Raw genomic sequence first — 15,073 nt, 5'->3', positions numbered from 1 at the left:
GTCTATGTCTCAACATGTCATGATTCCGAGGTCACGTGCACTGCTTATTCCGTTACACTCGGTAATGAACACAAGAATGAAAGCTAAAGTTGTTTATTTGATGTACTGTTATAAATGACCACATGTAAATCTCTGGGTATTTCTGTCTCTAAATTCAAGCACTGTAAATAACAGTAGATTTTCCCACCCAGCTACCAGTCTAAGCCTTTGGTCTCGCCGCTTAACTACTGCAGCATGTTCTTTTGATGTACTCTTATAAAGGTGACGACGGGGGGGGGGGTCCTTTCAACCACTAAATTCTGTCATTGCAAATATCATCACAGCTAACTGATCAACACATTTTCCCACTATGCAGGTGACTGAAGCAGGACTGGCAAGTATTTGAATTTTACCACCCACCTAAATAAAAAAAATTGGCGTCCAAATACGCGTGATTACTGAGACCCCTGTTAGTTTTCACTAACATGAACCCTGCCAAAGAGTCACTTCCTTGAATCAGTATTTTGCTGCCTCTTATGCCAGATTTTTCTCTTCCATAATGCTGTATTAGGGTTTTAAGTCCAACATTGCCACAGTCTGCTTGTTTAGACATGGGTATATTTAACAAATATAACCGACATATTGTCCATCCAACACGTACATCAGACTCGCACTCAACATCAATTTTGGGCTCAAAATCACACACTGGTATTTCCAGTGACATTTTTTCCAATGTCCATGATACATGAAATTCATTGTCATCATAGCTATCACCAGCCAGTATTTGCCGACTGAAAAACGTCGTCTGAAGACAAACCGTGTTGTGATTCAACCATTTTGGTTTCCTGTGTGGCCCTTATTGGAAACACGCATTCGACAAACTTCCACAATGAAAGTAAGGCAAAAACTCCATAAAATGCCTGTTCCAGGGCCATTGAATGAATCAAATTTTGTTTAACAGCCATTCATGTCGAACCGAAGTATTCAGATATCTGGATGTCGCATCAAGTGTTGTGAGACAGCTGCGGCAGCGTGAATTGCATTGCGAAATGCACTTTTGAAGTTAATGTTAAAAGTTTAAAAAAAAATTGCATACTGCGCAAAGAACATTTTTTATATCTGCAGTGTTGACGTAATTTGCCGAACGCGTATCACTGCTTTAAAAGTACGCGAATTCGTACAAAATACGTCCACTCGCATGTACTGGCATCATTTTCGGACCCAATTTTTTTATTCACATTAGACCGCTGGGGGGGGGGGGGGGGAGATGCGATTTTAAATATATATTCGTTTTTTTTTCTTCTTTCTTCTTTCTGACAAACCCACCAGCGATTTCTCATTTTGTTAGCACAACCCACAACATAAGTGATTTTCCTAGCCAACCTTCCACTGTCAGAATTAAAATAGTTCGAAATACAACCTCCTACAGAAGTTTTTTTGAAGTGCCGTCCCCGGGGGGGATATATGTTTTACCAGAACAGCCCAGAGAAGATTTCAGATGCAATTTAAAGAATTTAAATGTCTATTTTATAAATGGCAGTCATAATTTAAGTCTGATAACATCTTTCTGTATCAACCTGAAAGCTCCTTATGCCATTGTTCTATCTAGTGAATTTGCTGAAATTCTGTTTTGTTTTGTTCAAGAAAAAATGTATGATAACAAAATTAAATGGTCAATCTCTACTGCTGATGTCAATTTGACAATCCTTTCTGTATGGTTGCCTTCAGTTATATTATTTAAGCAGCTGCTGAGATGTATTTTCCTTTTTTCATATTTGATAGTGGGTTTGCATCACTGGTACAAACCTGAAACCCCATTAAATTTGTTTACATGCTTACCAATTTTCAGTCAATTTAAAACAATGTTGAAGACATTAAATCACATAACTGCAGTATTCTTATTCAAAATTCATCTTTCACTATTTAAACTTTAAGGATCTAACAAGATGCAACGTTTGTAAATTATACAAAATGGAGAAGAAAACTGAAACATTCATATCAACTGACCTTCTCACCAATCTCATTCCAGACCCTTGGTTTGGCAATGATGTTTAACTGCTCCATTATTAGTAAAATGTGCTCTTTGTTGGCATGTAGCTCTGGATGCTTCTCCTTTGTCCAGATAGCATCTGTGAAAGAAAAACCAATGATTCCTAATCCATTGGATGCTCTAAGATGATAAGGTTATGAGGTACTTTTGAAAACATGTAGTTTGAAATATCAGACTTATTGTCATGGATTTAATATCAGACGTATCCTCATGGATATAATATCAGACTTATCCTCATGGATTTAATATCAGACTTATCCTCGTGGATATAATATCAGATTTATCCTCATGGATATAATATCAGATTTATCCTCATGAATTTAATATCAGACTTATCTTCATGGATTTAATATCAGACTTATTTTCATGGATTTAATGTCAGACTGTTCCTCATAGATTTAATATCAGATTTATCCTCATGGATTTAATATCAGACCGATCATCATGGATTTAATATCAGACTTATCCTTATGGATTTAATTGACCAATTCAATTCAGTCATATTTACATTCACAAGGTTGCCATGATACGGAGGAGAATGAACATAATTATTTTTTCCATTGCAAAGTCATGTCAGCATTTGCAACAAATCTTTACACCTATAATATAAGGTTATGGATGAGTGTCATATAAGTTTTTATACCTATACTTAAAATTCCTATACTACACCGCTCCCTTGATAACTCGCGCCCGGATAACTCGTGATCCCGCTTATAACGCGGTGTCCGTCTTGGCTCCCGATTTTTTCCAGAGAAAATGTATTTAAAATATCTTTAAAATATGCTGAACATGAAAAAATTACGATAAGAATTGACAAATTAAATCTTGATACATTGCTCGTTTTAACATCGAAAATGGTGATTAATGCCCGTAAAAATATAATCCATATTTTAAAATTTGTAGGTTCTAGAGAAGAATTAATTTCAGAGATCTCGAAAATGCTTAATTACGCATATTTGGGACGCACAAAATCACTGAGGCGGGAGTCCTCCGTACGCATGTAATAGGTGCGCGGAAAAATTCAAAGATTTGCTGGTCCTGTTTCAGCCACCTGCTTTGTGGGAAAATGTGTTGATCAGTTTACTGTGCTGATATTTACAATGACAGAATTCAGTGACTGAAAGACTCTTTGATGTACTGTTGCTATTTTATAAGAGTACATTAAAAAAAAAAGAACATGATGCAAGAGCTAGGCGGCTAGTTCAAAGGCTTTGACTTGGCGGCTGAGTGAGAAAATGTACTGATATTTAGTGATTGAATTCAGAGGCAGAAAGACCCAGTTTTAAAATTCTAGCGAGACCTTTGTTTAAAGATATCATATATTATGTAAGTTTTATGATAAATAGTTGTCATTATACTGTAAATAAACAGTCTGGTGAAATAGCGATCAATGAAAACTTCTGGTAAATGTTAACAGGTGGCAACAGAGAATGAAATAAACACCAATTAAACATCTTCCTGTGTGAAAGTCACGTTCTAATCTTTTAATTCCGTTTCAGTGTAAACATTATAATCACAACATAGTCTGTTCATTGAAAACATGAAAAGAGTCAATCGACCGTCACATCGAAATCCATGAGTACTTCTGTGAGAACCTAATTACATGTACATGCCGGCTTTGTTTTGATCAACAACTTGGGGAAGTGTTTGTTGCATTAAAAAAAAATCGATTACAAGAGACCTCGGGTGCTGTATTAAGGGTCTTGGAGCTGCCTTTGACGTAAAGCAAAACAGTAACAGAGACAACGACGATGATAGTGACTTCGAATGTTTCAGTGAAACTGATGTCATTAATGCCGAGGCTGTTTGGGAGAAATTAGTACAGACTCATGGTCCTGAGATGGACGTTTCTTTTGATGATATGGAGGAGTGGATTTGTGCTGACAACGATTGCCCTACAGCCGAATACATGTCAGATGAAACTATAATTATTTCTATAGCGAACAAATTTACAGCAGAAGACGATTCTAACTGGAGTAACACAAGTGTTGAAAGTGATGCAGACACAGATGCTGCACCCCCACCCCTCTGCACAGGAACCAATCAAATATTTTGATATTGCCATAAGGTGGCTGGAGACCCAAAATGTGGACTATGTAAAGCTCATGCAGTTGAGAAATCTGAGGGAATTTGCTCTGCGGCAGAGAAACCAAGGAGTAACACACACACACAAAATTAACTGATTTTTTTCAAAAAGTGAATTGATATTTGTCAAGCGTGGCACAAACAGCAAGTATTAACTTGTTCTAATTTACGTTGTTTTAAATTTGTAGACCAATTAAATATGTTAGTACTGATTAACTCTTGGTTTTTTTGTTTTCCATTTTACTTCTATCGCATTCAAATCTATCTATCTATCTATCGTTCGATCGACACTGTTTCTCGAAAAGAGTCGATCTTTTGTATATAAAAAACGTCTAATTTGGATCTAACAATAAAACTAGAATGTATCCAATTCAGCATAACAATTAGTGACGTAGTACACAATGTGTGAAGTGGTACACATGTTCAGCGAACGGAAACCATGTGGAATAATGTTTTCGATGATCGCCTCAATATACTGTAATTTATCCTGAAATTTTTAATGTTGTCCTATGAGAAAATAATAAAGTACACCGTTATGAAGAGATATTTATTAACAGTTAATCTCAGAATGATTATAAAGTGAGTATTCAACAGTATAATCTGCCTACACCCCCTTATTTTTCCGTTATGTCGTCAATCACTTTATTGGTTTTGGGCTTATTTTATAGGTCCCTCGATAACTCGCGCCTCGCTTATAGTGCGATGTGCGCGAGTTATCGAGGGAGTGGTGTATTAGGTTTTATGAGTGTTTTCATACCAGTACATAAACTTACTATAATTATAAGTTATGAATGAGTGTTATGTAAGTATTTTTTTATATACCTATTATGTCAGTTCTATCTGTATGCTTGACTTGTACCTCACCTCATATCCCCATGCGTTACCGGTACCATACCTCATATTCCTATGCTTTACCTCTACCTTTACATTGTATCCTTATGCTTTATTTGTAACTTACCTCGCATTCCTATGTCTTACTTATACCCTTACCTTGTATCCCTATGTCTTTTTTATACCCTTACCTTGTATCCCTGTCTTTCTTATACCCTTACCTTGTATACCAATGTCACACTCATACACTTACCTTGTATCCCTATGTCTTACCTATACCCTTATCTTGTATCCCTACCTTCTTAATTATACCCTTACCTTGTATCCCTGCCTTACTGATACCCTTATCTTGTATCCCTGTCTTACCAATACTCGTACCTTGTATCCCTGTCTTATTTATACACTTATCTTGTATCCCTGTCTTATTTATACCCTTATCTTGTATCCCTATGTCTTACCCATACACTGACCTTGTATCCATATGTCTTACTTATACCCTTACCTTGTATTTCTGTCTTACTTATACCCTTACATTGTATCCCTGTCTTAATTGCACCCTTACCTTGTATCCCATGTCTTACTCATACAGTTACCTTGTATCCCTATGTCTTACCCATACCCTTACCTCGTATCCCTATGTCTTACCCATACCCTTACCTTGTATCTCTATGTCTTAATTACACCCTTATCGTGTATCCATATGTCTTACCCATACCCTTACCTTATATCCCTATGTCTTAATTACAGCCTTACCTTGTATCCCATATCTTACTCATACACGTACCTTGTATCCCTATGTCTTAATTACACCCTTATCTTGTATCCCTATGTCTTACCCATACTCTTACCTTGTATCCCTGTCTTAATTACACCCTTACCTTGTATCCCATGTCTTACTCATACACTTACCTTGTATCCCTATGTCTTACCCATACCTTTACCTTGTATCCCTATGTCTTAATTATACACCCTTATCTTGTATCCCTATGTCTTACTCATACACTTACCTTGTATCCCTATGTCTTAATTACACCCTTATGTTGTATCCTTGTCTTACCCATACCCTTACCTTTTATCCGTTCTTAATTACACCCTTACCTTGTATCCCATGTCTTACTTGTACACTTTACATTGTATCCATATGCCTTACTTGTACCATACTTCATATCCCTATGCCTTAATTAGCTTTGCCAGCTGTATTTTTATATCTTGCTATCTGGATCCATTCTTTGCTTTATGACATAATGTGGCTCCTACATTTTCACTAACAATAACACAGCTCAAATTGTTTAAGGTTTTTTTTATAACCAGTAATCACCACGTGATGCCAGCTTTTTGTACATTTGTGTAGATTTTGGTCCTGTGGACTGACATACCGATGCTAGTTTCGTACATTTTTGTAGATTTTGATCTTATGGACTGACATACTGATGCCAGTTTTTGTACATTAGTGTAGATTTTTATTTTGTGGAATGACATGCTCACAAAACATTTAAATCGTACATAAATTTATTGAGTTTACTGGGACACTTATTTTCGAAAAAGGAGAATTGATAATTTATTGCAATTAATTGTTAATATAAACCATGTAATCTTCAAAAAGTATGTCATAACGGCTTCTTTTTGATACAGTGAGATCTCTCCCTGAAATGCAGTCACTTTTCCAATTTTCATAAGCATAGGTGAAATAGGATAAAAATAAAGATGAAACAAACTAAGAGCTGAAAATTAAAAGACACCTATGCATGAAACTTGGAACACAGAAACCCAGTTTTATGATAAAGTTACTTTCCCAGAAATGCATCTGTGTACCAACTGTTATGTCGAAAAAAGAAAAATATGGTTGAAATGAAGATAAACTTAATCATGAAACTATGGTAAAATTGATCTAGTATTGGAATGTGGTAAAACTGATCTAGTACTGGAATGGTTGAATTAACACTGAAAAGAGATGCATCCACGCACATTTTCTTGAGTCTAACTGAAATAGGTTAACTGAAGTCATTACTCTATGCAAATTAGGTGATAAAGACCTATTTTTATAGCTTAGTTACTTTAACTAAGATGTTTCCATAGACCAAATTTCATTGGATGAAAGAGCGTCAATATAGCATAGTGTAATGAATAACAGAAAATACAATAGTCACTCCGATATGAAAATTTGGTAATATGAAAACTGGGTCTTAGTAATATAAAACTGGGTCTTGTTATCCTAGTGTTCCTGATTTACTTTTATAATGATGTATCTTTATTTGAATTTTGGTGTGATATTGTTCCAAACATGAATATTAAAAAAGACAAACAGCAGAAAATACAACTTACTCAAATAAGCAAATTAAGTTGTAATGATACACTTTGCATGACTGAATTATTTTGTAAGATGCATCCACATACAAATTTTGTAGATGAAATAGCTTCTATGCTATTGAGGGTGTAAGGCAGACACATGTTCTGAAAACAGGAAACAAAAATAAATGTACAAACCGACAAGTTCTAAATGAAGGATTCCTTTCTCCTTGAAGTCAGACCATTTCTGTGAGACAGTACTGCCAGCAGGACTTTCTGGTAGGTTAGTTTGAACATTGATGAGGGATTTCAGGGCATCAATCAACCATATTGGGTCCAACACAATATTGTCTTTCAATACTTCAATACTGAAAAGCACAAGTATTCACAAGATTTAGAATTATGTAATTACTCTTTATGTTGTGTAAAGGTAGCAGTATAACACATGATTTGGGATCAAGCAATGATTTTTTTCTGTTAGGCAAAACAAAATGTTTCACATTGCACTGGTTTTAAAAAATCTGGGTAGGTAGGTATTTTTGTTATATGTCTCTTTTGAAATGCAATCCTAATAGACCCAGCATACTTTCTGAACCTTCAAACTTGTGGACTTTTTAAAATGCAGTCCTAACATACCCAACAAGATGCCTAAGTGGGTCTGATATTATGTACATGTGGTTTTCATATGACAACTTCAGAACGCAAATTCACATGCATGGGCAAGAGAAGCTTCAAGGACAGTGTTGCTTTGTTCTCTATTAATGTTTAGCATTATGTGCCATCATTAGCAGCAGGCAATATGGACAGAATCCATTTAGCAAAGTTTGCAGTAATTTGTTGCAATAGTGAGAGGGAAGATGATGAACAGACAAATTAAAACTCATGCATACAATCAGCATTGCACCCTGGATACAATGTATACAATCAGCATTGCACCCTGGATCTTCCTGCATCATTCACAACATTAAACTGCTTACAGTCCCTTCCTCAGTGTACATACAACTTCATTGGCATTACAAGGGGAGACAATCTGTGCAGACCCTGTGAGTCATAACTTGGGCACCACTGAGATTTGCAACTACGGGAGTTGCAGTAGCTTAGTGGTTAATACATGAGATTTCTAACATGGATTGTTGGTCCCGTTTCCCCCAAAAGCCTGTATCAACTAACAAATTGCTCAGGATTTTTTAAGGTGATTAGTTTTATCCTCTTAGTGGCTAAATCTGAAACTCTCAGTAAAAAAATAAAGCAATCTTATTGAAAGATAAAAATTCAAAATATCAATTTTAAATAATTTGTGAGTAACTGCACTGAATACATGAAATGTCTTGAAATAAAACATAATGCATGTGAACACGTACAATAAAATGGGACATCCAGAAATGGCATATCCCACACTGAGTGCTTATAGGAAGACTCCAATTATTTGTATGCTATGTTTCACCACTCTCAATTGTCATAATACTTATGTGAACATCTTTTCATATGTTACAATTTGTTTTCATGGTAAGATGCAACAAGAGGAATAAATCTCTGTGTAATGTGATTAGACCAATATATAAATATATATATATTGTTGTTGTTGTAGGGTTTAACGCCATTTTTCAGCACACAATAGGCTATACATGGCGGCCAGTATTAATGGTGGAGGAGAACCCAGGAAAACCCTGGAAAGAACAACCGACCCACGAGAAGCTACTGGCAAGCCTTCTCACATACCCACATTGGCTGAATCTGAGACTCGAACCCACGCAGACAGAGGTGAGATGGCAGTGATCCGTAACGGAGAACGCTTTAGACCACTCGGGGCCCCATATATATATATACATACACATTTTTGCAAAATGTTATTGGTAGCATTCTGAGCCTTTCCTAAGCACAAGTAATTATCAGAATATTTGGACAAGAAGCAGCTAAACAAAGATGAGTGCATTTAGGGAGGATGTTTATGGCAATAATAAAAGAGGCAGCCAAATACACTATTTTTGACTAAAATATCCTGTTAAAGTGCAATAACGGAGTGAACTAAAATCTCCATTAATTTTGTCATTACAAGATCATATTAAAATACATTTTACTAACACAATGATGTAACAGTATATGTCATATGTCTTTACTCACACAATGAAATATTACAGCAATTGTCTTTACTCACTTTAATCTGATCAAAGAACATGAATTTGTGCCAAAAACTGCACTAAAAGAAGTAGAAAAGGAATTCGGTACAGGAAAATTATGAATAGAAAGGAGAATTCAGACATTATTGATGTTCATTCACAATACTAATGGACAAAAAGTTCTAAAAGTATTTTAATCCTTAAATGTTTCTTTAGACTAGAATGGCATTTCTACGTAGAACTGTATGTATGCATGTGACTGGAGGGGACTGTTTTGGAAGGAACAAATATTGTTTAGCTAAGTTTTTATTAAATCTTAAAAAGGCTTTAACAATTTTGTCCACCTCACAAACATGTATGTCTCTCATAAATTCTCTCTCATGTCACATAAGCACATAGTAAAAGACTTTATTTCATATGTGAAATCCTCAGCAAATTGAAAATCTCACAGAAGAAGGCAATTGAATTTGGTGCCAATGTACATAACATGAAATGCAAAATTACAAAATATATGCAAATGTTTCCTTACCATCTCAAAACACCAACCCCCCACCCAAGCTTGAGGATACAGACTAGGCCTGAAGTACTTTCGACTATTTCATAAACTAAGAGATAAATTATGTCAGCTACAACATGCAGACTGGGAGCTTCAGGATGCAGACTAATTATGATGCACCCTCCACTATCTCATATTTAGACTGGACCAGATGCATCATTATATCATACAGTAAGTACCGGCTTGAGGATGCTGACAATGCCTAATGATGCACCCTCCAGCATGTTGTACAGTTAGAGATACAGTAGGTACTGGCTTGAAGATGTAGACTACGTCTAATGTACCCTCCAGTATGTTGTACAGTTAGAGATACAGCAGGTACAGGCTTGAAGATGTAGACTACGTCTAATACACCTAGTATGTTGTACAGTAAGTCCTAATGCACCCTGCAGCATGTAAGAGATATAATAAGCACAGACCTGAGGATGTAGACCAGGGGTCTCAAACATGTGACCCACTGTACAGACCTGAGGATGTAGACCAGGGGTCTCAAACATGCAACCCGATGTAGATTTGAGGATGTAGACCAGGGGTCTCAAACATGTGACCCGCTGTACAGACTTGACAATGTTGACTATGCCTGATGTACAGTCCAGTATGTTGTGTAGCAGGAGATACACAGTAGGTACAGATATGAGGATAAATACAAAATGACCAATGGAGGCAACAATTTTTGTCTTGGATTGCATCCCATGATGACGTGATATTCCATCCAAGAAGGGCTTTGACTTTTTCAAATGAATGTAAATTATCTCTATATCTGACATTATATTTTCAGGATTTGACCAATTTTGACATCATCTTTATTTTGCATGTCTTTCACCAGCCTAAACTTTCTCAGAACAATATAGTTAGGATGGTGGTGATGTGTCATTAAACTGTATTCAATAGCTGAATCTGAAACTTTTTTGTCAGTATGAAACTAGAATACACTGTTAGAAACATGGACACAATGCATCATCTACAATACGGGACTGTTAAAACATTAACCATTCTATTCTCACCTGAAGTAGATGATAATTCCTGTTTCATGCAAAAATCTCAGAAACAAATCCAGTTCTTCACTTTTTTCTATTGGGAGAGTTCCTTCCTTGCTCATTTTTTCCACCTCTAGTCGAGAAATCACCTGCAATTGCAAGTTCATAAAAGCCTTTAGTTTGATTGGTTTATTGATTTTATCTGCTTGATACTGCTTTTTTGTTGTCACCATTGTTATATTATATATTTACCATATATCAAATATAGGTATCCTTACTTGACCTTACAAATATCCAAGTAAAGCAACTGTTTCTCTTTGATATCTTTTTGTATGTAATGTATCATGGATGTACATGCAACAGGCTACACTGATGACCTTGCCAGTATCAAAATTATTTACAGCTTGATTTGATGACCTTAACTGTGTACAGGTATCCTTAATATATATGCAAGAAGCTATATTGATGACATTGCAAGTGAGGTTATATACTAAGGGAGGCAACTCATGAAATCCTATAGATGACAAACCACTCAAGTTCTTCTTGATGGTAAAGAATGATATAAGATTAAAATGTGAAAAGAAAAGTTACAAGTGTAAACATTTTGTGCAATAAGCTGAAAAATGGTTGATCACACATATCGAAGGCCATATCAAGCATTGTTAGTGGTAACTGATCACAAAGATAAAAAGCCATGTCAAGTAGTGATGCTGTTAGCTGATCACACAGATATAAAGCCATGTCAAGTAGTGTTGCTGTTAGCTGATCACACAGATATAAAGCCATGTCAAGTAGTGTTGCTGTTAGCTGATCACACAGATATGCAGCCATGTCAAGTAGTGTTGCTGTTAGTTGATCACACAGATATACAGCTATGTCAAGTAGTGTTGCTGTTAGCTGATCACAAAGATATAAAGCCATGTCAAGTAGTGTTGCTGTTAGCTGATCACACAGATATACAGCCATGTCAAGTAGTGTTGCTGTTAGCTGATCACACAGATATACAGCTATGTCAAGTAGTGTTGCTGTTAGCTGATCACACAGATATACAGCTGTGTCAAGTAGTGTTGCTGTTAGCTGATCACAAAGATATAAAGCCATGTCAAGTAGTGTTGCTGTTAGCTGATCACACAGATATACAGCCATGTCAAGTAGTGTTGCTGTTAGCTGATCACACAGATATACAGCTATGTCAAGTAGTGTTGCTGTTAGCTGATCACACAGATATACAGCTGTGTCAAGTAGTGTTGCTGTTAGCTGATCACAAAGATATAAAGCCATGTCAAGTAGTGTTGCTGTTAGCTGATCACACAGATATACAGCCATGTCAAGTAGTGTTGCTGTTAGCTGATCACACAGATATACAGCCATGTCAAGTAGTGTTGCTGTTAGTTGATCACACAGATATAAAGCCACAAATATGTTGATCATACATACGGTATTTGCAATATTTTTAAGATGGTCACCACAGTGATATGTTAACAAATTCAGAAAATTTAGAGTTTAAATATCTGCTCATTGATGAATCGTTGAATTCTTATTTAGGGAGTAAAAAGAGTCCCAAGATGCAATTCATGCTACATTGGCTGAAAATAATTTCCATGAATTCAAAATACAACATTTCTTCCTGTTAAACAGCTATTGTTGAAACTATCTCTGATATTCTTAAATGATAACAACACTGGTGGCCTTCATGTTAAATAGCTAGTGTTGAAACTATCTCTGATATTCTTAAAAGATAACACTGTGGTGGCCTTCATAAACATCAGATTAGTGTCAGTTTAACGAAGAACCAAGTTGACATCACAGACAAAACTATTCCCAAGATGGCCATTGTATCATCTATACTGAATCTAAGACTGCACCATTTTCACTTAGGAATTATCAGGTAACATATAAACCCTTTGATGGCCATTGTAGCATCCATACTGAATGTACCATTTTAACTTAGCAGTTATCAGGTAACATAAAAACCCTTTGAGGAAAATGTCATGCTGATCATGACTCTCCATTTGGAAAAAGTGATAGCAATATTTTTAAGATGGCTACCATGGTGGCCATTTTGAGGGTTTGACTGCATCATTTTCATTCAAGTCCAACTAGACACCCTAGAAATCGTCTCGAGAAAACCCCATGTTCATAAGACTTTCTACTTAAGACGATCAGCAACAGCACCATTTTCAAGATGGCAATTTTGGAAACAAAAATGGCACCCTTTTAATTTAGGTCCAACATGACACTGTAATAATTGTTCTGAAAATGTACAATGTGAAAATGACCACCGTTGTAAGAAGAGCAGCAATGCCAGGACATTGGAGACCAAATAAGCAATGTTTAAAGTTACAAACAACTAGAAATCTTAAGATGTTTTTCAGTGAAAATCACATGGTCTTACGATAATTCATTCAGGAGCAGTGATGACTAGAATTTAAAACTGGCCACTGGTTCCCATACTGAATGTTTAAGTGGCCCCAGTTATATTTCTGACCAACTAGTTCTCAAAGGAATTCATTTAGTAAATACCCCATGTTTGGTATGACCATCCAGTGAGAAAAAAACAATGATAACAAGATCTGTATGATTGCCAGTGTGATGGCCACATTCAAAGTTCAAGTGGCACCATATTTATTTTTGTGTCTATACATCATTAGAAGTTTTCTGGCAAAAATCTCATTTCAATATGATTTCTCGTTCAGAAGGAACTGTGATAGCAAGTTTTTCCAATTGTCCATTCCAATGACCATATTACATGTAGAACCAGTTATACAGTATACATAAAAAGAACTCTTTAGTAAAACCTCCATGTTGATATGACCAGCCATTCAGAGTAGAAATATTTGATAAGGAATAGTACTTGTCAAGATACATCCCATAAGGTGCATTAATCTTGGTACAGTAGTATGAACGATCTCAATGTAATACAACAAAATTTGAAATGTATGACACAGTGACCTTCTTTCAGAGATGATGTGAATATTATGTTTAATGGGGGAAGTGGCCCATTGCCACTGAAGAAATGGGGAGTAGAAATGAAAAGGGTGAATGAGGAAATGGAGATAGTTTCATATTTACATAACTATTCAGCATCCATTGTTTATTCTTCATGCTCTACTCTGTTAGTGAGCTAATAAATCAATGCTAAGGATTTTGCTTTTTGTTATTCAAGCATTAATCTTGGATTGTTTCTGAGCTAAATCTGTTCCTTATCTGTATAAAAGTATTGCTGAGAACCTCCTTTTACAGTCTGCTGCCTGTAAGGAGCATATGCATATTAGTTAGCTTATCCAGGTAAAATGGACTTCATGGTTATTATGATCGGCATTCCACTTATCTGAGGTGTTGTCACTGAGACATCTCTACTCCAAAATAAGAAATGTTACTAATGTAAGCTTTGACGACATTTGACTTTCTTGAAGCAGAGCTTTGTTGACTAATATGACACAACTTTCATAACTGTTCCGTAATGCTCTATCACGATTTTAAGTCCAATCAATTCATATTCTTGTTCAGGTATTTTGATGAAAATATATGTTTTAAATTTCACTTTGGATTCTTAAGCCTTATAGTTTTGCAGCATACTAAATTGCGTGACTTAATTGTTTGACAAACAAAATAAAAATTACACTCAGCATTTAAACTTCCTGTGTTTTAGTTAGGCTTGGCATTCTACCCTTTCAGATGACAGGCATGCCATCTGTTTTTGTTCATCTATCATGTATATTGAATTTGTATTCAACATTACTTTGAGTTATTAAGTCACCCAATGGTATTTCCATTAGCAGTTTCCCAACTACAATAATGTAATAAACTTCAAAGCTTTAAAAACCATTGTCATCATCAACAAGCATTTGCCGAATACAATTACTTTTAGACAAATTACCGGTAGGCTGAGAATCAGCTATTTTGTGTTTCCCAGGTAACCCATATTTTAAACTCACATTTTTCAACTTTTCTTGATGTACGTTTTACACTACACCATAATGATTGCACCAGACCTTTGTGGTACGGGTGTATTATTAACAGAGATTCAATTATAGCCTAATGATTCTTTCCTTTGTGGTACGGGTGTATTATTAATAAATTCATTTATAGCCTATAGATTCATTTATATCCTAATGGTTCTTTCCTTTATGGTACAGGTGTATTATTCATAGAGATTCATTCAAAGCCGAATGATTCTTTCCTTTGTGGA

General features: G+C 35.7%; 1 protein-coding gene across 5 annotated transcripts in view; it reads right to left on the bottom strand.

The window, feature by feature from the left end:
- LOC149787205 (uncharacterized) overlaps positions 1–15,073 on the bottom strand; it is a 111,410-nt gene that overhangs the window by 18,038 nt on the left and 78,299 nt on the right. For all 5 annotated transcript variants that reach the window (XM_089977704.1, XM_089977707.1, XM_089977705.1 and 2 more), the window contains 3 exons: positions 10,909–11,030; positions 7,430–7,599; positions 1,987–2,108 (listed from right to left, as the gene is read on the bottom strand). In XM_089977704.1, coding sequence (XP_089833830.1) covers positions 1,987–2,108; positions 7,430–7,599; positions 10,909–11,030 — 414 coding nt within the window. The remainder of the gene's footprint in view (positions 1–1,986; positions 2,109–7,429; positions 7,600–10,908; positions 11,031–15,073) is intronic.

This window comes from Sinohyriopsis cumingii, chromosome 12 (assembly GCF_028554795.1).
Source record: "Sinohyriopsis cumingii isolate HCF-2022 chromosome 12, ASM2855479v2, whole genome shotgun sequence".
Taxonomy (NCBI): domain Eukaryota; kingdom Metazoa; phylum Mollusca; class Bivalvia; order Unionida; family Unionidae; genus Sinohyriopsis; species Sinohyriopsis cumingii.
The sequence above is the reverse complement of the archived record's forward strand: the minus strand, read 5'-3'. Positions and strand labels throughout refer to the sequence as shown.